This window comes from Sphaerodactylus townsendi, unplaced genomic scaffold, assembly GCF_021028975.2.
Source record: "Sphaerodactylus townsendi isolate TG3544 unplaced genomic scaffold, MPM_Stown_v2.3 scaffold_22, whole genome shotgun sequence".
Taxonomy (NCBI): Eukaryota; Metazoa; Chordata; class Lepidosauria; order Squamata; family Sphaerodactylidae; genus Sphaerodactylus; species Sphaerodactylus townsendi.
Genome location: NW_025950385.1, coordinates 1,027,666 through 1,054,808, shown reverse-complemented (window position 1 = coordinate 1,054,808; position 27,143 = coordinate 1,027,666). Strand labels below are relative to the sequence as shown.

The 27,143-nt window shown below is 47.0% G+C and overlaps 1 protein-coding gene across 1 annotated transcript in view; it reads right to left on the bottom strand.

The window, feature by feature from the left end:
* AATF (apoptosis antagonizing transcription factor) overlaps positions 1 to 19,191 on the bottom strand; it is a 124,501-nt gene extending 105,310 nt beyond the window's left edge. Inside the window, 4 exon segments of the mRNA XM_048482778.1 lie at positions 6,453 to 6,590; positions 7,718 to 8,137; positions 11,263 to 11,465; positions 19,082 to 19,191. Of these exon segments, the coding sequence (XP_048338735.1) occupies positions 6,453 to 6,590; positions 7,718 to 8,137; positions 11,263 to 11,299 (595 nt within the window). The 5' untranslated portion in view covers positions 11,300 to 11,465; positions 19,082 to 19,191.
* Positions 19,192 to 27,143: the final 7,952 nt, after the last annotated feature.

Sequence of the window (27,143 nt, the reverse complement as noted above, 5' to 3'; positions counted from 1 at the left end):
GGGTTAGGGTACATAGGTTGGCCAATCGTGCGGATACATCTTTGCCATCTCCATCTACGAACCGGCGGCGATGCAAGCTTCACCTGGCAGAGGCTGGATGGGAATTCACGTCCGGCGAAACATCTTGGAGCTGCTTATAGGTTGGCCACCCCTGGAAACAGTCACGGGTTAGTAATATAGGTTTGCCAACCGTGGGCATATGACCTTGCTACATATCCACGGTCCTTACATGATGCAGTCTACCTGGCGTAGAGGTGCTGATGGGAATTGTCAGCCCGCTTTATCATCTGGAGCTTATAGGTTGGCCACCCCTGAAAACAGTCACGGGTTTCAGTACATAGGTTGGCCAACTTCATGGGATAAGCATCTTACTACGTATCTACGGTCCTTGTCACATGATGCAGTCTTACCTGGCAGAGGCTGATGGGAATTACATCCATGAAACATCTGGAGTTTATATAGGGTTGGCCACCCCTGGAACAGCTCACGGGCTTAGGTACAGGGTTAGCCAATCGTATTGGGCTACATCCTTGCTACCTATCCACGGTCTGCCATGATGCAGTCTACCTGGCATAGAGGCTTGGATGGGGAATTGTCATCCATGAATATCTGGAGCGCCTATAGGTTGGGCCACCCCCGAAACGGCCAAGGGCTAGTGGCCATAGGTTGGCTAATCGTGGGCTACATCTTGCTAATACTCTATCTACGGTCCGCCATGATGCAGTCTACCTGGTAGAGGTTGATGGGAATTGCCATCCATGTATCATCTGATGCTTATAGGTTAGCTACCCCTGAGAACAGTCAAGGGTTTGGGTACATAGGTTTGCTAATCGTGGGTTAAGCATCTTCCTACACGCATCTACGGTCTCTTACATGATGCAGTCTACTCCGGCAGAGGGGCTAGCTGCTGATGGGGTAAATCGTCATCCATGAACATCTCGAGCGCCATAGGTTGGCTAAATTCCTGGAAAACAGTCACGGGTTAGGGTACATAGGTTACTAATCGTGGGCTAAGCATCTAAGTTACCTATCTACGGTCTCACATGATGCAGTCTACCTGGCAGAGGCTGATGTGGAATTACATCGCCCATGAACATCCGTCTGAGCTTATAGGCACAAACCCTCGAAACGGTCAAGGGTTAGGGTACATAGGTTGGCCAATCGTGGGCTACATCTTGCTAATACCTATCTACGGCCCCACACATGATGCAAAGCTCCACCTGGCAGAGGCTGATGGGAGATTGTCATCTGGCGAACATCTGGAGCCTATGTAGGTTAGCTACCCCTGGAAACAGTCAAGGGTTTGGGTGGCCATAGGTTTGCCAATCGCAGCTAGCATCTTACAATACCATTCCACGGTCTCACATGATGCAGTCTACCTGGCAGAGGCTGATGGGAATTGTTGTCCATGAACATCTGGAGCGCCATAGGTTGGCCACCCCTGGAAACGGTCAAGGGCTGGGGTACATAGGTTGGCCAATCGTGGGCTACATCTTGCTACCTATCTACGGTCTCATATGATGCAGTCTACCTGGCAGAGGCTGATGGGAATTGTCGTCCATGAACATCTGGAGCGCCATAGGCTGGCCCACCTCCTCGAAACGCCTGGTCATATGGGGTACATAGGTTGGCCAATCGTGGGCTACATCTTGCTACCTATCTACGGTCTCACATGATGCAGTCTACCTGGCAGAGGCTGATGGGAATTGTCGTCCATGAACATCTGGAGCGCCATAGGCTGGCCACCCCAAGAAAAGAAGGATGGAGCAATTTGTCCACTTAATTCTGGAATAGGGTCACAGAGGGAGGGATTTCCAAATCACTTTGCCCCCCTTAAGGTCTCTCCTCTTAGGAGCATCTAAAGTGAGTCAGCAAAAAACCACGGAGAGGGATCTGGCGCTTGTTGGCTTCTGCTCTCTTCTTCCATTGACCCCCTTGCTACCATTTTTCTGCCAAGCTTAACAGAGCAGCGTGTAAGTTTGTCCGCATCCACCACACATGGGAGCAAGTTCCACGACTATATATTGAGCAGAAAATCTATCTCATCTGTCCTAAATCCACTGCCACATGTTATGTAGAAGAAGAAGAGGAGGAGGAGGAGGATTTTGGATTGATATCCCCCCTTTCTCTCCTGCAGGAGACTCAAAGGGGCTGACAATCTCCTTGCCCTTCCCCCCTCACAACAAACACCCTGTGAGGTAGGTGGGGCTGAGAGAGCTCCGAGAAGCTGTGACTAGCCCAAGGTCACCCAGCTGGCGTGTGTGGGAGTGCGCAGGCTAATCTGAATTCCCCAGAGAAGCCTCCACAGCTCAGGCGGCAGAGCGGGGAATCAAACCCGGTTCCTCCAGATTAGATACACGAGCTCTTAACCACTATGCTACTGCTGCTCTCAGCACAGTGGTGTTGGCTTTCATACTTGGTGAAGTAGGATGTAGACCTCAGTGGTCTGATCCCACATTTTATCTGTTACGTTGCTCCTTGGGGTTAAAAGAGGATCCCAGACCCGATAAGGATGCAGAGAAAGAGGAGTGCGTTCTAGCTCACTGTCCCTGTGCACAGCGTCTTAATACCGTGTTCTCATCCTCAGTTTCTCATTTTTAGATATAGACCCCATTGTGGCTTGTTAATACTGATGGTGGGTGCAGGGAGAATTTTGATCCTCTTTGTAGAATTTGTAAGCAGTTGGGAGTAGATTATAACAGTGGTGGCAAACCTATGGCACGGGTGCCAGAGGTGGCACTCAGAGCCCTCTCTGTGGACACGCGTGCACAGAGTTCATCATGTGATAATAGTGTAATTATTTCAGGGAGATTATTAGCATTAAACCTGAGACCTAGTTTTGGGGAAGCAATGTAGGTAACCCTGTTAAGTGCTGTTAAACCCTACTGATTTTCACGGGAAGAACGAAAGTGTGATCTTTTACCTGAGAGTAAAGCTCAGTTGCTACAATAATTTGCTTCTGAGTAAAACCCTCCCAGGGTCGCGGATTCACCCGCTTGAAGCGCTGTAATAGTTGCTTCCAAAGCAAAGTTTACCGACTACCACCAAGCTTACTCCTGAGTAGCGTGTGCCTTTGAGCCAACCGTTTTTTCTATACTAAAACCTCAGTATTCAGGTTAAATTGCCGTGTTGGCAACTTGCTATTAAAATAAGTGGGTTTCGGGCTGCAGTTTGGGCAAAGTAACCGTCCCCCGAAAAGGTTCGCCATCACTGGATTATAATGTTACGAATTCCAAGGTGCCGCCATTAAACATGGTCATGCCGAGGCAGCCAAGGTGCCTTGGGTTTTCCCCAGTCCCTGTGAGAATATTGATAAGGTTGTTAATGATTGATTACGACGCTAAGTCACTAGCACACACGTTGGATGGATCCTTTTGCAGAGTCGGAAGCTCTTGTGTCAGCTAAAGTGCTTTATGGTTAGCCGTAGTTTTAAAACCAGGCTGGGTTTTATTATTTTTTGTTTAAAAGGCAAACTCCCGCCAATAGGGAGCCTGACCTTTTCATAAAACGGGTGCCATTAATGTATTTAATGAGATGCATTGCAAACGGCGGTAAGCAACATGTTCCATTACGGGTCCAGAAACCGCAATATCATTAAAGACCTTTAACAGAAACAATGGTTGACATTTTGATATTTCCCATAAGCAAAATACAGCTATAAACATGGAGTTTAATATATAATCTTTGCGCGTGGGATTTTATATTAATTGGCAAAAAAACTTTTTTTTTAAGAAGCTCCACCGGAGTGCGCGGAAGCTTCATCCGTTTGAGAAAGCTCTTGTTGATTGCATCTGTGGCTGGGAAAGTGTCAAACATAAAAAGATCTGAGTGACAAATTAGAAACCAGTTGGGAAAGTGCCGATTGGCTGGAGTAGGATGGTTCATTTAATAGAAGTTCTGGGCACCTGACTTTTTTTTCCCAGGCCGACAAATAATTAGCTTAATCATCTGATTAATTTGTTCAATTACAGCGCCAATTACGAGAGAACTTCATCCAAAGGCTCAGAGATATAGAGCGCTTGTAGAAGCAGAGGAATCTGGATTTGTACCTTAGTTTTCCTAAAGCACCTTGTATTACCTACCGGAGTAATGCCACTCCACAAATGCCATACCTTATGAGGCCGGTGGCATGGTATAGCTCTTCCGAGAGGACGGTGATTAGCCTCACCCAGAAGGCTTCATGTTGGAGGAGCAGGAAAACAAATCCAGTTCACCGGTTAAGAGTCTGCCACTCACGTGGAGGAGTGGAGAACCAAACTCAGTTCTCCAGATTTGAGGCCAACGCTCTTAAAACCTGCACCATGCTGTGTCTTGTACGCAGAAGATGCCACGTTTAGTTCCCGGCACCTTTACTTAAAAAGTGGTGGACAGCAGGTTTGCGGAAGGTTCTTTCTCTGTCTGAGTCACTGACTCTCATCTGACCTGGTGTAAAATCGCTTCATATAAACTTCAGGGATGTAATAGTGGGGAAACTTGTTTGGATTCGCTCCATAAGCTTACCGTGTAATAAACTCTTTGGGGTCCCAGGGCTCTTTTAAACGTGCTGGCTTCTGAGTTGCAGAGATTGAAACCCGGGAATACTTCTCTGGTGCTAGATGGATCCTTGGAAGCACCTTGGTCTGTGATACTCCACAGCGCCGCTGACCCAGAAACTACCCGTGGGCGCAGAGAGGAGGTGCAGTGGCGCGGAGGTTAAGCGGCAGCTCGTGTAATTCCAATCTGGAGGAACCGCAGATTCTCTGCTCTGTCAGCCTGAGCTGTGTGGAGGCTTGTCTGGGGAAATCTAGATTAGCCTGTGCACTCCTACTATTACAGCTGGGGCCAGGACCTTTAGCTAGTCTCAGTTCTTTGGAGCCCTTCTGTTCAGCCTCTGCTTCCACTACAGGGTACTATTGTGAGAGAAGAAGGGAAAGGAGTTTGTAAGCCCCTTTGAGTCTCCTTGCAGGAGAGAAAGGGGGGATATAAATCCAAACTCCTCTTCTTCTTCAAACTAGGACCTTGAAAAGGCAGGTTCAAATCCCCACTCTGCCAGGGAAGACGGCTGGGGGACACCTTAGACAGGTCATACGCCCTCAGCTTAGCAGGCAGGATAAAAACGATAAACAAAATGGAGGAGAGGGGAACGACAGAAATTGCTCTGGGTTCGAGTGAAGAGAAAGGCAGGATACACGTAGAAGAAGAAGAGTTTGGATTTATATCCCTCTTTCTCTCCTGCAGGAGACTCAAAGGGGCTCACAATCTCCTTGCCCTTCCCCCCTCACAACAAACACCCTGTGAGGTAGGTGGGGCTGAGAGAGCTCCGAGAAGCTGTGACTAGCCCAAGGTCACCCAGCTGGCGTGTGTGGGAGTGTAAAGGCTAATCTGAATACCCCAGATAAGTCTCCACAGCTCAGGCGGCAGAGCTGGGAATCAAACCCGGTTCCTCCAGATTAGATACACGAGCTCTTAACCTCCTACGCCACTGCTGCTCCTACGTAAAGCAAATAATAAATAAATAACTGCTTTGCAAACCTAGCATCTAGTCTTGGGAGCAAAATGCAACATAGAGTTCATCGGGGGGGGGGGATCCAAGTGCATAATGCAGAGGCGGCCAACCTATGGTGCTCCAGATGTTCATGGACTACAATTCCCATCAGCCTCTGCCAGGTAGACTGCATCATGTGAGACCATAGATAGGTAGCAAGATGTAGCCCACGACTGGCCAACTTATGTACCTCCAACCCTTGACCGTTTCCAGGGGCTGATGGGACTTGTAATCCATGAACATCTGGAGCACCAAAGGTTGGCCACCCCTAGAATAATGTATACACAATGCTTAGTGAGGACTCAGGTAAGAAACTCCCAGTCACACCTGGATATAGAAGTGTGACTCAGCAGGGTTGTGAGTGATTGGGGGCAAGGCCTTAGCACCACACGTACATCTTCTCTCTTCCATCCCCAATAAATTTTGCCCAGAAAAAGACCTGTGCTTACTTTGCATAATGTATGCAAACTAGAACAGGTTAAACAGTGCGGTGCAGTGGTTAGAGCAGGTTGGGTGGGGGGGGGAGAAGTTTGAGGAGACCTAGATTCAAATCCCCACTTGCTGGGGGCTCCAAGGCCAGTCAGTCTGGCTCAGCATCACGTACCTCGCAAGGCTGCTGTGGGGATAAAGTAGGGAAAAGAGAACCACGCATGCCACCTGAGCTCCCGGCACGAAGGACAAGACAGGTAATTCGGGCTCGGAGTTGCGATTCCTTCTTTTCTTTCCCTTTAAGGCACAGGTGTCAAACTCGCGGCCCTCCAGATGTTATGGACTACAGTTCGCATCCCCCCTGCCAGCATCATGCTGCAAGGGATGATGGGAACTGTAGTCCACAACATCTGGTGGGCCACGAGTTTGACACCTGTGCTTAAAGGGGACAGAATGCTCAGCCCCGTCTACAAAAGCAAGAGATTCAAGCGGTACTCACTGTCTTTGAGCGCCCCGGCAAGCTCCGGCCCCCCTCGTGTCTTGAACGCCGGGAAGGTGTCTGGCTGCGGAAGCTGGTTCGCTGTCGCGAGGGCCTTCTGCAGCTTGATCCGCCCTTCCAAAAGCTGGTCCCACAGTGCTTTTGATGAGAGGAAGAACACAACACAGCCTTGAACACAGCCACTCTGTTTCTCTGGAGCTTTTTGTGCAGCGGATGCCTCTGAGACAGTGACGGCGAACCTTTTCGAGACCGAGTGCCCAAACTGCCACCCAAAACCCACTTATTTATCGCAAAGTGCCAACACGGCAATTTAACCCAAATACTGAGGTTTTAGTTTAGAAAAAACGGTTGGCTCCGAGGCATGTGTTACTCGGGAGTAAGCTTGGTGGTAGTCGGTGGCCGGCTTGAAGCTAAACCGTGCAACTCCTTTCCTAACGGGTGAATCACGCACCTTAGGAGGGTTTTACCTCAGCAAGCTAAGCTCTCCCATGGCCAGCAACCGAGCTTACTCCCAGGTAAAGGATCGCGCTGTAGTTCTTTGCATGAAAATCAGTGGGGTTTAACAGCACTTAACAGGGTTACCTACACTGCTTCCCCAAAACTAGGTCTTAGGTTTAATGCTAATAATCGAGCCCAGCAGCCCAGATGTGTGGGGGGGGGCACTCTGTTTGCACGTGCCCACAGAGAGGGCTCTGAGTGCCACCTCTGGCACCCGTGCCATAGGTTCGCCACCACTGCTCTAAGACAAGACACACGATTCCCTCCCACCCAGCCCTGCGGCCAAAACTAGTTACCTTTGCAAATAAGCACCATTTCTTGAAAAACAATTGACACACAAAAGTATATTAAAGGAAAACCAACATTTTAAAAATTCTGCATAGCCCAGGGGTCTGCAACCTGCGGCTCTCCAGATGTTCATGGACTACAATTCCCATCAGCCCCTGCCAGCATGGCCGATTGGCCGTACTGGCAGGGGCTGATGGGATTTGTTGTCCACGAACATCTGGAGAGCCGCAGGTTGCAGACCCCGGGCATAGCCAATCAAATCTCCAGTGGCCAAACAAAAGCCCTCTCTGGCCTCCCCCACTTTTAAATACACTCAGTGGGCGCTGGGAAAGGCATCAGTGGGAACCACGGGGCCCTTCAACACCACACCGGGGACTTGACCGCCAGAATAGGATTGCATTTTTTTAACCAGAAGGCAAAGCATAAATGATGTAAACCACAAAATGCTCAACAGGTTCCGAAAAACACTGTCTACTAACCTATTTGATTTTTCACAGCTTTCCCCTTCTCCACTTCGTCAGCTACTTTGTCCTCGGAGAACGTCAAGAGCGTCCTGTCCTGCTCGCCGTCTTCCGCACCCGATGCGCCATCCTCGGCTTCAGAGCCTTCCTCGGAAGTGATTTCATCGCCACTGCCTTCCTCCTCTTCCTCCTCACCGCTCTCCACGTCGTCCATCCCCTCAGCAAACTTCTCAAAATCATCCATAGCCTGGAAGTGGAGCTCTGCTTTCTTCACATTCGCCAACGGATCTCTCCTGTCCTCTTCGCCACTGTCAATGCTGTGTGTAGCTTCCTCCTCCTCCTCCTCCATGTCTGGGTCTTCATCATTCATTTCCTCCTCCAGGGATTCACTGTCAAGACCACTTTCCTCGCTTTCCTCTTCCTCTGAAGTTTCTTTATCTGTCAATTACAAAAAGGGAATCATCAGCAATGGTCCAGCACCAGCTACAATCCCACCCACCCGTAACAAGAGTTGGCAGCACACAGGGGCAGAAGCCAGAATTGTGTATTTCTTTATTGAGATATTTGTACCCCGCTTTCCCCACCTTGAATGCTTACAACCAGAGGTGGGATCCAGCAGGTTCTCACAGGTTCCCAAGAGTAGGTTACTAATTGTTTGCATGTGCCGAGAGGGGGTTACTAATGGGTGATTTTGCCACGTGATTTTTGCCTTAGTTACGCCCCTCCTCTCAGCAGTAGTGCGCAGAACTTCAAGCAGTCTAGCAGGAGGTGCACCGGCGTGCGTGGCAGGCTTTTCGCGATGCAGTGCATTCGCTTTCCCCCCCCGCCCAAGGGACCGGGTAACAGCTGCTACAGCCCCTGCCACAGCTCCCCCCCCCATGAATGCTCCGTTCTGTCTCCCCAGGAGTGCTCCTGGCCACACTCCACTCGTCTGCTCCTACCAGCCCCATTGGAAGGCTTACGCCACAGTTTGAATCCCACCACCATGGGAACCTGTTACTAAAATTTTTGGATCCCACCACTGGACGTGCGTATCATTAAAACTCTGCACAAAAGAAATACTGAAGTCTACATTCTCAAAACAAGGCACAAACTCTCCCCCATACACATGGCCACAGTGAGGTATTCTGCAAGGGTAATGTAAAAGCAACAAAATATGCTGAAAATTGCATATAATCCAGTTCTGGAATTCATGTTTAAAATCCTCCTTATTCATTACACTGGAATTATAGTAGAGCGGAACTCCATGCAGACACAAACATTAGGACCACAAAAGAGTGAAACAGTGTCCAAGTCAGTCATTTCTACTTTCTTTAAATGAACAAGCAGACCGCTGGATGGACATTCAATTGGGGCTGCTATGAAAACTTGTTCACCCTTACATCTTTCAATACCCCTATATCCGTGGTGGCGAACCTTGATATCTCCCAGATAAGTTATGGATTCGATACTATCAGCCCCTGCCAGCATGGTCACATTGGCCATGCTGGCAGGGGCTGGATGGGAATTGTGAGTCCATAATATCTGAGTGCTGTAAAGAAGTTCAAGCCACCACTGCCCTATACCTCAAAACAGGATGGCTCCCCATTTGTATTTTTTTTTGACTAATCCCTATGCAGAGAAGAGCCCCTCAAGACTTGTTTCTCGCATTTTAATGTTTTCCCCTCCGCCATTATATGCAGGCAGATTTAACAACTTGGAAATGAGCGAAAGGGTATGCTCTTGTGGTGAACAACAAATCGAAACATTGGCACATCAACTGCTTTGCTGCCCTAAATTTGCTAATACCAGATCAAAATATTCCAATATTCTTTCTAGGATACCTAGAATCAGGTAGACTTCCTTTCCTTCTGGACAATTCTGACAATGAAACTTGTGAATTGGTAGCACGATTTTTACTGGAGGTGATGCACAATCAATAATTTATATTCTAATATCTTATATTAAGATATTCTATCTTAAACCTTTGTATTTGTGTACCTTTTATCTCAGGTTTTTATTGTGTTATAATTATTGTTATGCCAAATAAATGATGATGATGATGATTATTATTATTATTATACTCTGTAAGCTAGAAAGACCCAATGATCAGCATGGCACGGACACTGAGCTGGCTAACTGCTCAGGACAGTTGGGCTTTAGGCCAGTCACAGGAAAGGAAGATGTGGAGGGGGAACGTTTGCATGGCTGCAATTTCATCCAGTCGAATGCAACCACAGGTTATGAGGTAGACGAGCAGAAAAGGTGAGCAAAGCAACAGCTGGACAGGTGCCTCTCAGTATTGGCAAGCAAGGCCTTAGGTCAGTGGTGGCGAACCTTTGGCACTCCAGATGTTATGGACTACAATTCCCATCAGCCCCTGCCAGCATGGCCAATTGGAATTGTAGTCCATCACATCTGGAGTGCCAAAGGTTCGCCACCACGGCCTTAGGTTAACAGGACTATTCTCATTTGCCAGAATATTTAAAGAGATAGAATGGGCCAGGATCCGTCACAGAAGCTGAAGATGAACTTGGGCCAGTCTCACTCTCTCAACGTAAGAACATAAGAACGAGCCAGCTGGATCAGACCAGGGTCCATCTAGTCCAGCACTCTGCTACTCGCAGTGGCCCACCAGGTGTCTTTGGGAGCTCACATGCAGGAGGTGAAAGCAATGGCCTTCTGCTGCTGCTGCTCCCGAGCACCTGGTCTGCTAAGGCATTTGCCATCTCAGATCAAGGAGGATCCAGATTGGTAGCCATAGATCGACTCCTCCTCCGTCAATCTGTCCAAGCCCCTTTTAAAGCTATCCAGGTTAAGAACATAAGAACATAAGAATTAGCCTGCTGGATCAGACCAGAGTCCATCTAGTCCACCACTCTGCTACTTGCAGTGGCCCACCAGGTGCCTTTGAGAGCTCACATGCAGGAGGTGAAAGCAATGGCCTTCTGCTGCTGCTGCTCCCGAGCATCTGGTCTGCTAAGGCATTTGCCATCTCAGATCAAGGAGGATCCAGATTGGTAGCCATAGATCGACTTCTCCTTCATCAATCTGTCCAAGCCCCTTTTAAAGCTATCCAGGTTAAGAACATAAGAACTAGCCTGTCCATCTAGTCCAGCACTCTGCTACTCACAGTGGCCCACCAGGTGCCTTTGGGAGCCCAGGTTAGTGGCTATCACCATATTCCAAACACCAACCATGCGCTGCATGAAGAAATGTTTCCTTTTATTAGTCCTAATTCTTCCCCCCCCCCCAGAATTTTCACTGTATGCCCCCTGGTTCTAGTATTGTGAGAAAGAAACATTTCTCTCTGTTGACATTTTCGACCCCGTGCATAATTGTATAGACTTCAATCACATCCCCCCTCAGATGTCTCCTCTCCAAACTAAAGAGTCCCAAACCTAACCTACTTCACAGAGTTGCTGCGAGGATAAAATCTAAGCCATTTCAGATTCCCATTGTGAAGAAAGGTGGGGTATAAATGAAATGAGTGAACAAATAAACACCCTTGGTTCCCAAAGTCAAAACGGTTTGGCAAGAGGAACGATCAAATGAGAGAAAAACTGCAGGTTACAATTCCTCACCTGCTGACTTCGGCTCCCCCCATAGCTGGTCTTCCATGGCTTTAAGCGGATCGTGGGGCCTCTTCCCATCGTGTATCAGCTTCGGCCGGGCATCCACTTCTTGCGGCTGGGTGGAGACCTCTCCATGCGTATGAGGCCAACCGCGGGAAAGTCATCTTCAGGGCCTCCTTCGTCAAACTTTTCAACAACTCTGGCGGCCGTGGCTGCAAATAAGGAAGGGGCCGTGGTCATTATTCCGAGAAGTTTAGCCTCCTCCGCCAAGCAAGCCAGTCTTTTCCCAAGCTCCCACTCTATTATCCCATGTTACTCCCTATTTCTCAAACAACCCTCCTCCAAGTTTTTCCTCCCTTTCTCTGGAAAGAGGGAGGGGGGAGCTCTAGGCTTGTGGGGAGATTTTCTGTAGCAGTTTGGCGCAGTGGTGGGATCCAAAAAGTTGTTGTTGTTAAGCATGTTGTTGTTAAGCAGCAAGAGTAATATGTGCATAAAAAATGGCAAACTCCAGTTATTCCTACAATTGAAGAACGACAGGTGAAGACATCAGAATTGGCAGAAATGGCTCTGCTTGCTTCACTGCTTAAGGAAGGGGTTTTGAATAAAATTCTGTGTAACTGGAAACTTATGATAGAATATATAGATAGAAAAAAAACATGAACTTGTAACTACTGCTTTTGAAGCCCAATTAATTTTAAAATTAAGATTTAACAAATAAAAGCATGATGTTTATCTATTTATCCGTCGTGTTCATAGTTTGAGTTCATCAGCCCACGATGTTTTTAAAAACATTTGACATCAAACCGCAAAACAGAATGTTGCCACATCTACAACACAGTTTTGATTCAGACCATTAAGAAGCAACATTAATTTTACAACACCAGGAAAGGGGCCCAGTTTAGCTATCCATTTAGTCAGTGGCTTTTTCCTTCCTGCTTCGTATTTAGGACAGTCAAAAAAACACATGAACAGATGGATCAAATACAGTCATCTGACAGTCACAGAATCTTTGGCCCCTTCCGCACACGCAGAATAATGTGTTTTCAAACCACTTTCACAACTGTTTGCAAGTGGACTTTGCTATTCCGCACAGCTTCAAAGAGCATTGAAAGCAGTTTGAAAGTGCATTATTCTGCATGTGCGGAATGAACCTTTGTTTTGAAGGAGTTTGTGAATGACAGCCCTTCATCTCAGCCGTTGGGAGTGCTTCACAGCGGCCAATCATATATGCTCATTTCAATTTAGGGACTGTTATAGAAATACAAAGGTAAAAAACAGCACTTAGCAGCAGGTTTAATACCCAAATTAAATGGAGAGCACTTCTCATGGCATTTTTTGGGGATATCATTCCAGTCACATTAAACTAGTTTCTGAGTAAATGGTGTAAGTCTTCACTTAGTTAACCTACCAAGCGAACAGTACCCTAACTGATTCATTTTGCCTTCAACTGCTGTATGCTATCTTAACCAGCTACGCTCCGGTATTGCTACCCTGTTTCCCTGAATATCAGACATCCCCTGAAAATAAGACGTAGTAGAGGTTTTGCTGTAGTGCGAAATATAAGGCATCCCCCGAAAGTAAGACGTAGCAAAGTTTTTGTTTGGAAGCATGCCCGACGAACAGAACACAGAAAAAATAAGACATCGTGCATTTTTGGGAGCAAAAATTAATATAAGACACTGTCTTATTTTCGGGGAAACACGGTACTACTGCAAAAACAGGAACATTCTTTGCACTAGGTAAGTGAGATGTATAATTTAGAACAGTTTTTCATATCAATGTCAAAATTTTAGGGTGGGTGAGCTCAAGTTGTGTTACGTCCGAAGCAAAACGGAACAACAAGTAATTTATGGGAAAAGGTTAAATTTATAAAGGAACAGTTTTCCAATCCAATCTACAATGGTTTAAATGTATCAAATACCTTAAGCAGAAAGTGGATTTAACACAATTGGCTTTAAAGAAATTTTTCGATGTTAAAGGTACTCAGTATCAGTAATGTTTATAGAAATAAAACCTTGATTTTGTTATTAAAGACCAAGAGGTACGTTTTTTGGAATTAATGCTTGATGCAGATGAAATTGGGAGGCCGTATGACAGATAAATGTACCTAAACTGTTTTTAGGTATTAATAAAAAAATTAAATGGCATGTCTTGGTTAAAACAAAAGCTCCAGTCAGCCGTAACCACAGCGAACCGTGCAACAAATACGGATGAGACCATATCTGGGCTGTATTTACTAATCCACCCCCACCCCAAAAATCAACGTTTGCAATAGCAGACAGATCTCACAATACCCAGACATTAGAAATGAGTGCGCAGAAAAACAACACGAACTATGGCGGAAAAACCATCTATCATTATTAAACACTCACATTGGTATTTGAGGCTTATTTTCTTACCAAAAGCATTTACCAGGCTGTGGTGAGGTAAATGTTACACAGTGAATCCTACAGCCCACAATAACTCTCCTCTTTCAACCCCCCCCCCCCTTGGTCAGCTTTCCTTTGTGGGGGAGGAACCCAACAGACATTTTTGATCCCAATATTTTGCATTAAAGCAACCCAAGGGCAGGACAATTGATTTTTAGGGCTATTATTTTCTGTTGCTCCTACAGAAAGAAAACCATGGCTGAATTCTGAGGACATTATTTAGTAGGATCCTAAAGGACAAAGTTGGAGTCAGGTCTCTACGAATTTTGCCCCCCAAAAAGGGACAATGAGGGAGAAATTTTAACATTACAACCGACATGGCCTTTCACTAGCTAAGCAGGAGGAATTTGTATATTCAAGTATTTTAATGGTGTTTAATGGATTTTAGTGCATATGGTCACCATTCTGACCCTTGTTGTGCACCGCCCAGAGCCCCTTCGGGATTGGGCGGTCTATAAATTTAAATAATAAAATAAAAATAAAAATAAATAAGTACTAACCCAGTTTAGTTTCTGAGATCTGATGAGAATGGGCTATACCCGTGGTGGTGAACCTATGGTACTCCAGATGTTCATGGACTACAATTCCCATCAGCCCCTGCCAGCCGGGCCAATTGTAGTCCATGAACATCTGGAGTACCATAGGTTCGCCACCACTGGGCTATACTATACCATTCCGCATTCTACAATGTTCATATACTTCACTGGAGTATCAATTTTTAAAGAAGAAGAATTGGATTTATATCCCCCTTTTCTCTCCTGTAAGGAGACTCAAAGGGGCTTACAAACTCCTTTCCCTTCCCTCCTCACATTGAACACCCTGTGAGGTAGGTGGGGCTGAGAGAGCTCTGAGAAGCTGTGACTAGCCCAAGGTCACCCAGCTGGCGTGTGTGGGAGTGTACAGGCTAATCTGAATTCCCCAGAGAAGCCTCCACAGCTCAGGCGGCAGAGCTGGGAATCAAACCCGGTTCCTCCAGATTAGAGTTCCTCTTAACCACTATGCCTCTGCTGCTCCTTTATAGCAGTCAGAGGGTCAGACTGGGATCTCGGAGTCCCTTATTTGAATCCGCTCAGCTGCCCGTGGATGCTTTTGGGGTGACCTTCGGCCAATCACTCACTCACTCACTCACTCACTCACTCACTCACTCACTCACTCACTCACTCACTCACTCACTCACTCACTCACTCACTCACTCACTCACTCACTCACTCACTCACTCACTCACTCACTCACTCACTCACTCACTCACACACACAGAGCAAGACATCTGGAAGGTTGGTTGTTGTGACGATCAACTGGAGGAAGGGGAAAGATGTTGCATGCTCCTTTTGAGCCAACGAGGAGAAAAGGGATTGATATGATACAACTTTCAAGCAGGGCCAGACCTAGGGAGTAAAGGGGGAGGGGGGTGCCTGCTTCGGGCGGCAACACTGGGGGGTGGGGGTGCAGCAGCAGATTATAGAGGAAAAATATGTATATAATATATGGGGCTGTCAAGTTGAACTTTTGTCCCCCTTCCCAAAAAATCCCAATCAGGTAGACTGAAGGTCTAGAACAGGAAATGCAAAAACAAAACAGGACATTTCTGCTATTTTCAGCAAGTAGTAGTTACAAGAGGGGCGGACTCTAATGTGGAGAACTGGATTCGTTTCCCCATTCCTCCACACTCAGCTTGCTAGGTGGCCCTGGGTTAGTCACAGTCCTCTCAGAACTCTCTTTAGTCCCGCCTACCTCACAATGTGCCTGTTCTGGAGAGGGGAAAGGTCATTGTAAGCTGTTTTGAGTCTGGTAAAGAAAAGTAGGGTATACAAACCAACTTTCCTCCTATTAGAGCTCCAAACAACTAGACAATTACAACTTCCTTGCATTCTTCTCCCACTGTTACACTAAACTGGAAGCCTTATTAAATTCTAGCCTTACTTGACTGTTGTTGGTGTGTGTGGTACCCAGTACACAAAATTACAGATATAGGGTTGCTCAGCCAATTGAGTTATCTGGTTGTCTCAACGCTGCTAAGCACTTCCTTCTCACCCCTACATGTAGTTTTGGAAATGCTGATCTCGTTCATGGATGCTACTAACTTAGTAACGAAGGAGGAAGATAGAACATAGCCTGCAGATGATCCAATTGTCCTTAAATCCTCAAGGCAACACGCTGAGCACTTAAGTTTGGAGTAGACTGAAGTTTATGCTATGGGAGAAAGCATGAGCTGTGCTTCTGTAACCGCATGGTTGGATTACTGCAATGCACTCTATGTGGGGCTCCCCTTGAAGACAATCTGGAAACGACAATTGGTCCAGAACGCAACAGCCCAACTGCTGTCACAAGGCTAGCAATCGAGAACATATGCTGCCCGTTGTGAAATAGTGACCCTGGCTGCCAATCTGTTTCCAAGTTCGATTCAGGTTTCTGGTTATGACCTGGAAAGTTCTTCGCCACCTGGAACTCACCAATCTTACTGCTGTGAATTCACCAGAAAGCCTTTGGCATAAATACCTCTAGAGCAGTGGTGGCGAACCTATGGAACAGGTGCCACAGGTGGCACTCAGAGTCCTTTCTGGGGGCACGCCAAACAGAGTGCCCCCCCCCACATTTAGGCTGGCCTGGGACGCTGGGCTCAATTATTAGCATTAAACCTAAGACCTAGTTTTGGGGAAGCAGTGTAGGTAACCCTGTTAAGCGCTGTTAAACCTCACTGATTTTCATGGGAAGAACTAAAGCGCAATCCTTTACCTGGGAGTAAGCTCGGTTGCTGGCCATGGGGCTTGCTTCTGAGTAAACCCTCCTAGGGTTGTGATTCACCCATTCAAAGAGTTGCACGGTTGCTTCAAAGCAAAGCCACCGACTACCACCAAGCTTACTCCCGAGTAACGCACGCCTCGGAGCCAACCGTTTTTTCTAAACTAAAACCTCAGTATTCAGGCTAAATTGCTGTGTTGGCACTTTGTGATAAATAAGTGGGTTTTGGGTGGCAATTTGGGCACTCGGTCTCGAAAAGGTGCGCCATCACTGCTCTAGAGGGAGAAAAATCAGGGCAAGACCTTCCCCAATGTTGCCTCCTAGCACTAGTATTCAGAGGTTTTCCTGCTTCTGGATCATGAAGATATCTTTAGTCACTACATTTCTGTTTGCAGAGGCTTTTACCTAAGGCAGGAGTCTCCAATACGAAGCCTGCCGGGGGGGGGGGGGGGCCTCCGAGGCTTAGCGGGGCGGTGTCCTCCGGCTTCCTTGGCCCTGCCCACATCGATGATGACATGAGCAGGGCCGAGGGTGCCCGAAGACCACGAAGCAGCAGGACTTCCTGCTGCCTTGTTGACTTCCTGGCCACGTGGGGGGGGGGGGCAATTTTTCACTCCCCCCCACATGACCGGATTAGTGGCGCCTGGGGACAGAGGGTACCCCCATCCCTAGGCAGACACGCCATTGCAGAAGACAGGATGGGCAGAGTGTAGAAGCCCACCATTTGAAAAAGTGTGCATGGGGGTGGGGGTGGGGGGAATAAAACTTGTTCCCGTGCATTCGGTTCCAGGGAACTGCCCAGTGGTGGGATCCAAAAATTTTAGTAACAGGTTCCCTTGGGAGTGGGATTCAAACGGTGGCGTAGCACCAATGGGGCTGGGCGGGGCATGATGGGGGCGTGGCCGGGCATGATGGGGGCGTGGCTGTGGCAAGAACGCAGCCGCTGCGCCGGTCCTTGGGCAAGAAACGAATGCACGCAGGCGCAGGCTGCCACGCACGCCGGTGCACCTCCTGCTAGACTGCTTCCAGTTCTGCGCGCTACTGCTGAGAGGAGGGGCGTAGCTAAGGCAAAAATCACGTGGCAAAATCACCAGTTAGTAACCCCCTCTCGGCACACACAAATAATTAGTAACGTACTCTCGGGAACCTGTGAGAACCTGCTGGATCCCACCTCTGGAACTGCCCTAGGGAGTGGAGAAATAAAATGTTCCACTTCAGACCAGGGGATCCGTCTTCTTTCACCCCATGTTAAAAAATCCCCCCCTACGGAAAAACATTTAAAAAGCACACTTCCATCCTAATGCCCTGTTGCAAGTGAAGATCCAGACATGCACACTTCCCGCCAGCACAGATCCCTTCCCGCCAGCAGAAAACTAGCCCTGGAAAGCTTGTAAACTTCTCGCTGGCTGCAGCACTAAAGTTTTGCGCCCCAAACGAAAGCTATTCGCGCTCACCCTCCTCCACAACTCCCCAGTCTCCTATTTTGGGAGTCCCCCACCCCATCCTACTACTACACGTGTAGAAGGCCCGTGCACGTGCTCTTTCCTTTTCCCCTCCTAGGGTTGCCAGGTTTGGGTGGGGAAAAATCTGGGAGTATAGTGCCATACAGCCCGCCCTCCAAAGCAGCCGTTTGCTCCAAGGAAACAGATCTCAGCCACCTGGAGATCTGTTGTAATCCCAGGAGATCTTCAGCCCCCACTTGGAAGAGCCACCATCATAATAATGGGGACAAGCGCACAATTAGGCAACAATCACACCACTCTGCACCTAAAAGCCAAAGGAACAGGCTTGATAGAGCCTGGGTAAGTCCAGTTATTTCCTATTGAATCTTTTCTTTGTAGTTGGCCTAATAGATAATTTTTTTCCTGCATATGTTCAATTATTGCGAATGCCTGAGACTTTACACTGTACCCCAGTGAGTTGAAGAAGAAGCAGAAGAAGAAGAGGAAGAAAAAGAAGAAGAAGAGGAGGAGGAGGAAGCAAAAGAAGAGGAACAAGAAGAGGAGGAGTAAGAAGAGAAGAAGGAGAGGAAGAGGAAGAAAAAGAAGAGGAAGAGGAGGAGGAAGAAGAAGCAGAAGAGGAAGAAGAGGAGTAAGAGGAAGAAGAAGCAGAAGGAGAGGAAGAAGAAGAGCAGGAGGAGTTCGGATTAATATTCCCTCTTTCTCTCCTGTAAGGAGGCTCAAAGGGGCTGACAATCTTCTTGCCCTTCCCCCCACAACAAACAACCTGCGAGGTAGGTAGGGCTAAGAGAGCTCCGAGAAGCTGTGACTAGCCCAAGGTCACCCAGCTGGCGTGTGTTGGAGCGCACAAGCTAATCTGGTTCACCAGATAAGCCTCCACAGCTCAGGCGGCAGAGCAGGGAACCAAACCCGGTTCCTCCAGATTATATACCTCCTACGCCACTGCTTTGAATTTACAGAGTGTTTTCATCCTTTAGCTTTTAGGAGCAGAGTGGTGCGATTGTTCCCCACCTGGAAGGTGGCAGCCCTCCCCAGCCCCTGGGTCCCGGCACCCTTTGCCTGAGAAGGCTGCGCAAACCCACATGGCAGCAAAACTCCCCACGTGCAAGGGGGGCTGGGCTGCCTTTCCGGACTGGAAGGGAGAGGGCAGGCAATAGGGGCCCCTCCCTCACCCCCTTTCCTCCCTTTCCCCTCCTTCACCATCTTCGGGGTCGTCCTCCGGGTCCACCAACGCGTCGGGCAGCGGGTTGAGCAGACGCTCCAGCTCCTGCGCGATGGGCGCCGCCATCTTGAGTCTCCGCCCCCTGAACCGCGGGAAGACTCAAGATGGCGGCGCCCATCGCACAGGAGGGAAGACGCAAGATGGCGGCGCCCACCGCGCAGGCGCTGGAGCGTCTGAGGGAAGATGCAAGATGGCGGCGCCCATCGCGCAGGCGCTGGAGCGTCTGAGGGAAGACGCAAGATGGCGGCGCCCATCGGGTTGCCAACCTCCAGGTAGTGAGACAAACACCAAAAGATGGAGTTGCAAAACCTGCGGGAAAGGCACCTGAATAGAGTAGTCCCACAGATCACCTTTATAGGTGTCTTTTAAAATATATTATTATTATTATTATTATTATTATTATTATTATTATTATTATTATTATTATTATTGTTATTATTATTTCTTAATAATGTTCACTACCATGTCACAATCCTTGTATGTACACACAATTTCTAAGCAATATCATACAAAGCGTAGAATTTGGAGAGTGTGTGTATACTAGGATTGAGTGACATGACGTTAGTGAAAGTTATTAAGAAATAATAATAAGTCACGTGCAAAGGGGATGGATGAGACTATTCCTTATAACCTGATATTGTTTAGGATTTTTTTTTACACCATCTGGAAATTAGCTGGTTTTAAACTGATTTTAGCATTTATATCTTTGTATTTTGTAACTTTGTATTGTTTTTATGTTTTTATCATATAATGATTGTAAGGCTTTTTAGATGGCTTTTTAAAAGGGGGTTGGACTAATTCAGGATGTATCTATCAGCAGTTAAAGTTAAACACCCTTGTTCAGAAGCAGTCTATCTCTGTATAGCAAATGCCAAGAATAATACAAAATAACAAAAAATAATACAAAAAAGACCATCATATCCCTGATGTGTTTGAACACTTGCCAGAGACATTTAGTTAGCCACTGTTGAAAACAAGAAACTAGACTTCTCTTGTCTGATTGATGGAACTTATCTTTAAACATTGGTAAGGCCTTCCATCAATTTAAATCAAAATAAACAAAATAAATCTGAATTTTAGAAGCAGAGAAAGTGCTCCTGGATGCAGAAATGGGCTTTCCCCATTCAGTCATAAAAACTTGGCACTCTTGGGTTGTTGTAAGGATGAAATAGAAGACAAGAGAAAGGCAGTAATGACTAAGGTAAATGAGTAAGGTAAAAAGGTAAACGAGTAAGATAAAAAGGAAGGGACAAGAGTGTAGTAGAGGGAGTGGTTAATTTGTGTTCTGATAAATTATGGATTCGTTTATCGAGCCCCTGCCAGCATGGCCAATTGGTCGTGCTGGCAGGGGCTGATGGAAATTGTAGTCCATGAACATCTGGGGCACCATAGGTTGGCCACCCCTAAAGTAAAGGAAACAGGAGACAATGTAAGGATGGCTAACCCCAATCCCCAACCATCTTTCAATCCTCAACTGGTAGGCTTGCCGACCTCCAGATGGGGCCTACAGATTTGGAATTACAACTGATCTCCAAGTTACAGAGATCAGTTCTCCAGGATAATATCTTGCTGAGGTCATCCCTTCCAAACTCTGCCCACCCAGGTTCCCCAAACTCTCTTATCAATTTCCCAACTGGAAATTGCACTCCGAACATTGGGCAGCTGTCCATCTATTTGTTTAGCGATTCCGCTAGGGGTTGAGCAGATATCTTCTAAATGCATATTTAGGGAACTTCTAACCCAACTGTTCTTGCAAAACTACAATCCAAAGTCTTGAGGGTGGGTTGGAGATGGAAGCCAAGACAATTTGAACCACTGAAAACCCGTTCCGTATATTGGGTAGCTAGAATCAGTTTTGATCACCTTCCTTTTCTCTGTTTCTCCTCCTGTTTTCTCCAGTTTTCCCACAACTTTGGGCAAGTGGTAAGGCAGACTGAAACATTCCCATTCCGCAGCTGCTGGTGTGTGAAATGGCAGGGTGCGTGTTATTATATGGCGTCCTAAGGTCCATGTGCATGCAATGTGTGCTGCAGGTAAGATGCATCCCATCTCCACACAGAGATTTAACATCTAAAGACCCAAGGAAGAAAACTAACTCCTGACAACTGAGAATGCTAATAAATGTGCAGTAATAAAGTGGTGGCGAACCTTTGACACTCCAGATGTTACGGACTACAATTGGCCACGCTGGCAGGGGCTGATGGGAATTGTAGTCCATAACATCTGGAGTGCCAAAGGTTCGCCACCACTTTATTCTGCTAGACTTGGAGGGGCTAGGCCCCCTCCCCTTTGCAGCTGTTTACTGTTGTTGTTGTTGTTGTTGTTTATTAGTTTTGTATACCGTCCTCCCCCAAAGGGCTCTGGGCGGTTAACATCATATAAGTAGAGCACAATTTAAAACATCAATAATTTACAGCACAAACTTACGACTCTATTAGTATTAGGATCTTGTTCCTAACGTTTCGCCCACATCCGTGGCCGGCATCTTCAGAGGTGTATCACAAAGAGTGTGTAACAGACTTCTCTCTGTGATACACCTCCGAAGATGCCAGCCACAGATGCAGGCGAAACGCTAGGAACAAGATCTACCAGACCACGGTCACGCAGCCTGGAAAACCCACCACAACCAGTTAAATAAACAAACAGAAGGTGAGCTAGTGGGTTCTTCCAACTGAGCTTGAACAGGAAAAGTCCCCAGAGAATTAGGTCCCAGGACGACTGACTAGTCTCACATTCTAAAACGCTATGTAAGCAAATTCTTTTAATAGAAAATTGTCTGGGGGCAACTTTTTTAACAGGAAAAAAAGTTTTGTGTTATTTGAAGTACTTGTTAATAAGGAATATATATATTCTGCCTTTTTAAAGGGGCAGCTGAAACAGGAGCTTTTTCCAGCTATCATTTAGGGACTCTTTGTCCTGATCAACATTTATTATGATCAAAAGATCAGTCGTCATCAATTTAACAGCACAGTTTACGTACACATTGTTAAATGAAGGTATGTTCTGAAGGTGCTGAACTATGTGCCGATTGTGACTGTCTCAGCTGCCAAAATACCCACTGCTCTGACAACGTTCTTGCATTTGTATAAGTTTGGGCATGGACAATTTGCAAAATATACCCTGTGGTCCCCATTTTGGGTTGCAAAGCTAAGCTTTCCTTGCCATGGCATTTGGGCAGAGGTGGGATCCAGCAGGTTCTCACCAGTTCCCGAGAGTGGGTTACTAATTATTTGTGTGTGCCGAGAGGGGGTTACTAATTGGGTTCGCTTTCCCACCTCCACGCCCTCGCCTCCCCGAGAGGCATCCTGCCTTTGAACGTGAAGGTCCCATATAGCAATTGCGACTAATAATGTCACTCCCTGAACTGGGTTAATCCCTTTCAGGCACCGCAATTCATGGATTCTCAGCCTTTCGTACCTTTTATCTCACCAGTCTCTATCAAAGAACCTGTGTGTTTCACCATTGCTGTGTTCAGATTTGTGAGTTGGGGCATTTTCTATAATGTGATGATGATTTAGAAATGACCTGGTGCAAAAAATTTTTGGGGGGTTGTGGTGGGGTGGCTGTCCATGATTGGGGGGTGTCCATGATTTGGGGGGGGGGGGGGCATCCAACGCAGGTTTTGCCCAGGGCTCAGGTTTGCCTAGGTACGCCTCTGCCCCCTTTGCTGAGTGGGGGCTGTTGAGGGAACCTGTTACTAAAATTTTTGGATCCCACCACTGCATTTGGGGTTTACCATTCTAGAAAATGCTGATTACATTTTAAAACCGCTCTTCATACACAAGTTCAGCCCTGGCGTGGTGTAGTGGTTAAGAGCACTGGATTCTAATCTGAAGGACTGGCGTGATTGCCCACTCCTCCACATGAGCAGCAGACTGTAATGTGGTGAACCAGGTTTGTTTCTCCACTACTACATATGTAACCTTGGCCAGTCACAGTTCTCTCAGAACTCTCTCAGCCCCACCTACCTCACAAGGTTGTAAGGGAAGGAAAGAATTTGTAAGCCGCTCTGACGGTCCTTATGGTTGAGAAAAACAGGGTATAAAAAAGGAGCAGCAGTGGCGTAGGAGGTGAAGAGCTCGTGTCTCTAATCTGGAGGAACCGGGTTTGATTCCCCACTCTGCCGCCTGAGCTGTGGAGGCTTATCTGGGGAATTCAGATTAGCCTGTGCACTCCCACACACGCCAGCTGGGTGACCTTGGGCTAGTCACAGCTTCTCGGAGCTCTCTCAGCCCCACCTCCCTCATCGGGCGTTTGTTGTGAGGGGGGAAGGGCAAGGAGATTGTAAGCCCCTTTGAGTCTCCTGCAGGAGAGAAAGGGGTGATATAAATCCAAACTCTTCTTCTTCTTCCTCTTCCTCCTTTTCTTCTTCTGTGGTGCGACTGATGTTTAGATTTTTGAATAAAAACCCCATATGATGGTGCTTCAGTAAAGGAACACACATAAAATGTAAGATAGGTCAGCAAATGTATATGCAGCGGAGCGCTAGATACTTAGCCGGAATCAATGTTGGGTGCTGTGCCAGGAACGGCGACCAATATATGGCCGTGATCCCGCAGCATTCTCTCCTGATGCTACGCTTGCATCTGTGAGTGGCATCTTCAGAGGATCTGAGGCTCTTTCCCCAATCACCTCTCCCCGGATAGGAAAGCAGGAAAATCCCAGCGCGAGCTATTCCTGGTATGTGCCCCGGCTTCCGCGCGGTAGCACATTGTCATCGTCAAGGCGCCATTTCAAAACGTGCCAGGAATTATTGGGGTGCTGTGGGTTGGCTGTATGTAATGGTTCTAGCATTCTTCTGACGCTTCGCTTGCCGTATCTGAAGTGGCTGGTGCATCTCGAGGATCTGATAGTAGAGAATGGCGCCGCATGGTATAAGGTATACTGTGGAAAGGTCCACTTGCTTTTACATTTTACATACTCCACTTCTTGCTTTCCATTCCCAAATACCATCCTGGAACATTCCAGATGCAGGCGAAACGTCAGGAGAGAATGCTGCTAGAACACGGCCATACAGCCCGGAAACCACACAGCACCCAAGTAGCCATTGTTTGTCTGTAACAGCAGCTACTCCTGTGTCACCTTCCAATTAATTTATTGGACAGAAGTCACATCAAGTCCAACAAAGTCGGTCCTAGTTTCCAAAAACTCACACGTCCAATAAAATCTGTCTTATTGTTAACACAGAGCGATGTCCTGTTGGTTTTAATAGGACTTAATGGCCATTTATGCATGCGCTACTTACCGCGTAGCTATTTGCTTTGCAGTGGGTTCTTCCTGTGGTTTTGTGTTTACACAGGGATTCTCCTTCTGAGAAGTGTCGCTCGCCAAGCTGCTGTTTCCTTGTTCCTGGGGTGGCCAACCTATGGTGCTATAGATGTTCATGGACTACAATTCCCAGCAGCCCCTACAAGTATTGCCAATTGGCCATGCTGGCAGGGCCTGATGGGAATTGTAGTCCGTGAACATCTGGAGCACTGTAGGTTGGCCACCCCTGTAAGCAATCTGAAATTGGGACCCAAAGTGTGGGAGGAACTACTGTGGTGTGGGCAGGGGAAGGCAGGGTGGGGGGGCGAGTGAACGTGAAGAAAGCTTGACGCACAGTGTCACTTTTGCTTTTCCCTGAGAAGGGAGAGGATAAGTTGCACTTGATAATAGTTTTTGAAAAACATGGAATTTCTCTGATCCGAGAGTGCGGTGAGTTTTGAAGAATGGCAAATGTGTGCATACCCTGTTTCCCCGAAAATAAGACATCCCCTGAGAATAAGACGTAATAGAGGTTTTGCTGACGTGCTAAATATAAAACATCCCCCGAAAGTAAGACGTAGCAAAGTTTTTGTTCGGAAGGATGCCCGTCGAACAGAACACCAGAGCATGCAGCTGTGGAGCGGAAAAATAAGACAGCCCCTGAAAATAAGACATAGCGCATCTTGGGGAGCAAAAATTAATATAAGGCCCACACGCAAAATAATGCGTTTTCAAACCACTTTCACAACTGCTTGCAAGTGGATTTTGCCATTCCGCACAGCTTCAAAGAGCACTGAAAGCAGTTTGAAAGTGCACTATTCTGCATGTGCGGAATGAGTCTAAGACACTGTCTTATTTTCGGGGAAACACGGTAGCAGAGAATCAAATCTGAAGTGAACGAACGCTCAATATGAAGGAGACCACATGTACGTAAACGGCCTGTACATACCAAAACGGCTTAGGATGGCAACCTTCCAAGAAGACACAGGTCTCTTTGTACTTTCTTTGGGAAGAGAAAGCATGGATGGATACGTTCTGATTTTGATGTGGTGCTGGTGATGCCAGCCACTCTCCTCGGGGACTTACTTGGCACTCACAGAGTATCCCATTTAACTGGGATGCTACCTGCGTAAAGTAGCTGGACAGGAATGTGTAACTGCTTCTCATAGCAGCCCCTTTTAAACAAGATGCTGAGCCAGATCAAAGTCCCTTGGGATAGCGCTTTTGCCTTGCTAGCATTATGAAAGCCAGCTTGGTTGTCATTGGGAGACCCCGATGTTTAAATCCCACGTCTGCTGTGGAAGCTCATGGGGCCAGTTATAGACTCTTAACCTAACCTACCTGCCAGGGTTGTTAAGAACATAAGAACGTAAGGAAGAGCCTGCTGGATCAGACCAGAGTCCATCCAGTCCAGCACTCTGCTACTCGCAGTGGCTCACCAGGTGCCTTTGGGAGCTCACAGGCAGGATGTAGAAAACAGCCGGGGCCTGCAGATGGCAGGGTTGTTAGGAACACTTAAGAACATGAAAAGAGCCAGGGTTGTTAGAACATAAGGAACCATAAGAGAGGAAGAGCCTGCTGGATCAGACTCAGAGTCCATCTAGTCCAGCTTGCCTGCTGCTACTCACAGTGAAATGCCCACTCAGGTTGCCTTTTGGGAGCTCACGTGCAGGAGGTGAAAGCAATGGCCTGCTGCTGCTGCTGCTGCTCCCGAGCACCTGGTCTGCTAAGGCATTTGCAATATCAGATCAAGGAGGATCAAGATTGGTAGCCATAGATCGACTTCTCCTCCATAAATCTGTCCAAGCCCTTTTTAAAGCTATCCAGGTGAGTGGCCATCACCACCTCCTGTGGCAACATATTCCAAACACCTATCACACGTTAGCACGTGAAGAAGTGTTTCCTTTGATTAGTCCCAATTCTTCCCCCCAGCATTTTCAATGGATGCCCCCTGGTTCTAGGTAAAGTGCCCCTGTGAAATTTCATTAGTCCAAAATAATAAAAAATCTTCTAGTATCCTATGGAATTCCTGAGGCATTTCTTCAGAATCTGAGGCCTTATCCCAAGCATAATGCAGAATAAATGCACCTCTCTCTAAACTATTTCAGTGCCTCAAGCTAACGGAATGGCAAAATCCACTTGCAAACAGTTGTGGAAGTGGTTTGAAAACGCATTATTTTGCGTGTGCGGAAGGGGCCTGAAGGAAAACCCACTATGTTCACTTCCAATTTCACATTAAATATTATGGCAACCTGGAGACATGTACAACCTCACTGAGAAATTAACCAGGAATATTGAGAAGCTTTCCTTGGAAATTTCATTTGAAGAAATGCCAGATTTACACCACTGGAAGAAGAACCCGGTGACAACCTTGAGATACGGACAATTTTTGCTGTCGTTATCAAACCACTCCAATTTCTCCTCAGAATTATTTGGTCAGAACTGAAGACTTTTCAGTCTAATCAGTTCTGAGGAAAGATTTCAGAACAAAAGAATTCCACAAGGCTCATTCCGCACATGCAGAATAATGCACTTTCAAACTGCTTTCGGTGCTCTTTGAAGCTGTGCGGAACGACAAAATCCACTTGCAAACAGTTGTGAAAGTGGTTTGAAAATGCATTATTTTGCGTGTGCGGAAGGGGCATTGGCAGAGGAGGAACCCACAATTTCATTCACTTTTTATTTTGTAGGACAGTTCAAACCTCTCATTAAAATCCTTCTCCTTCCCAGCTGACTCCGAAAAAATATCATCCACTTTTTAAAGCACCGAATGAAGCACGGGTTATCTAAACA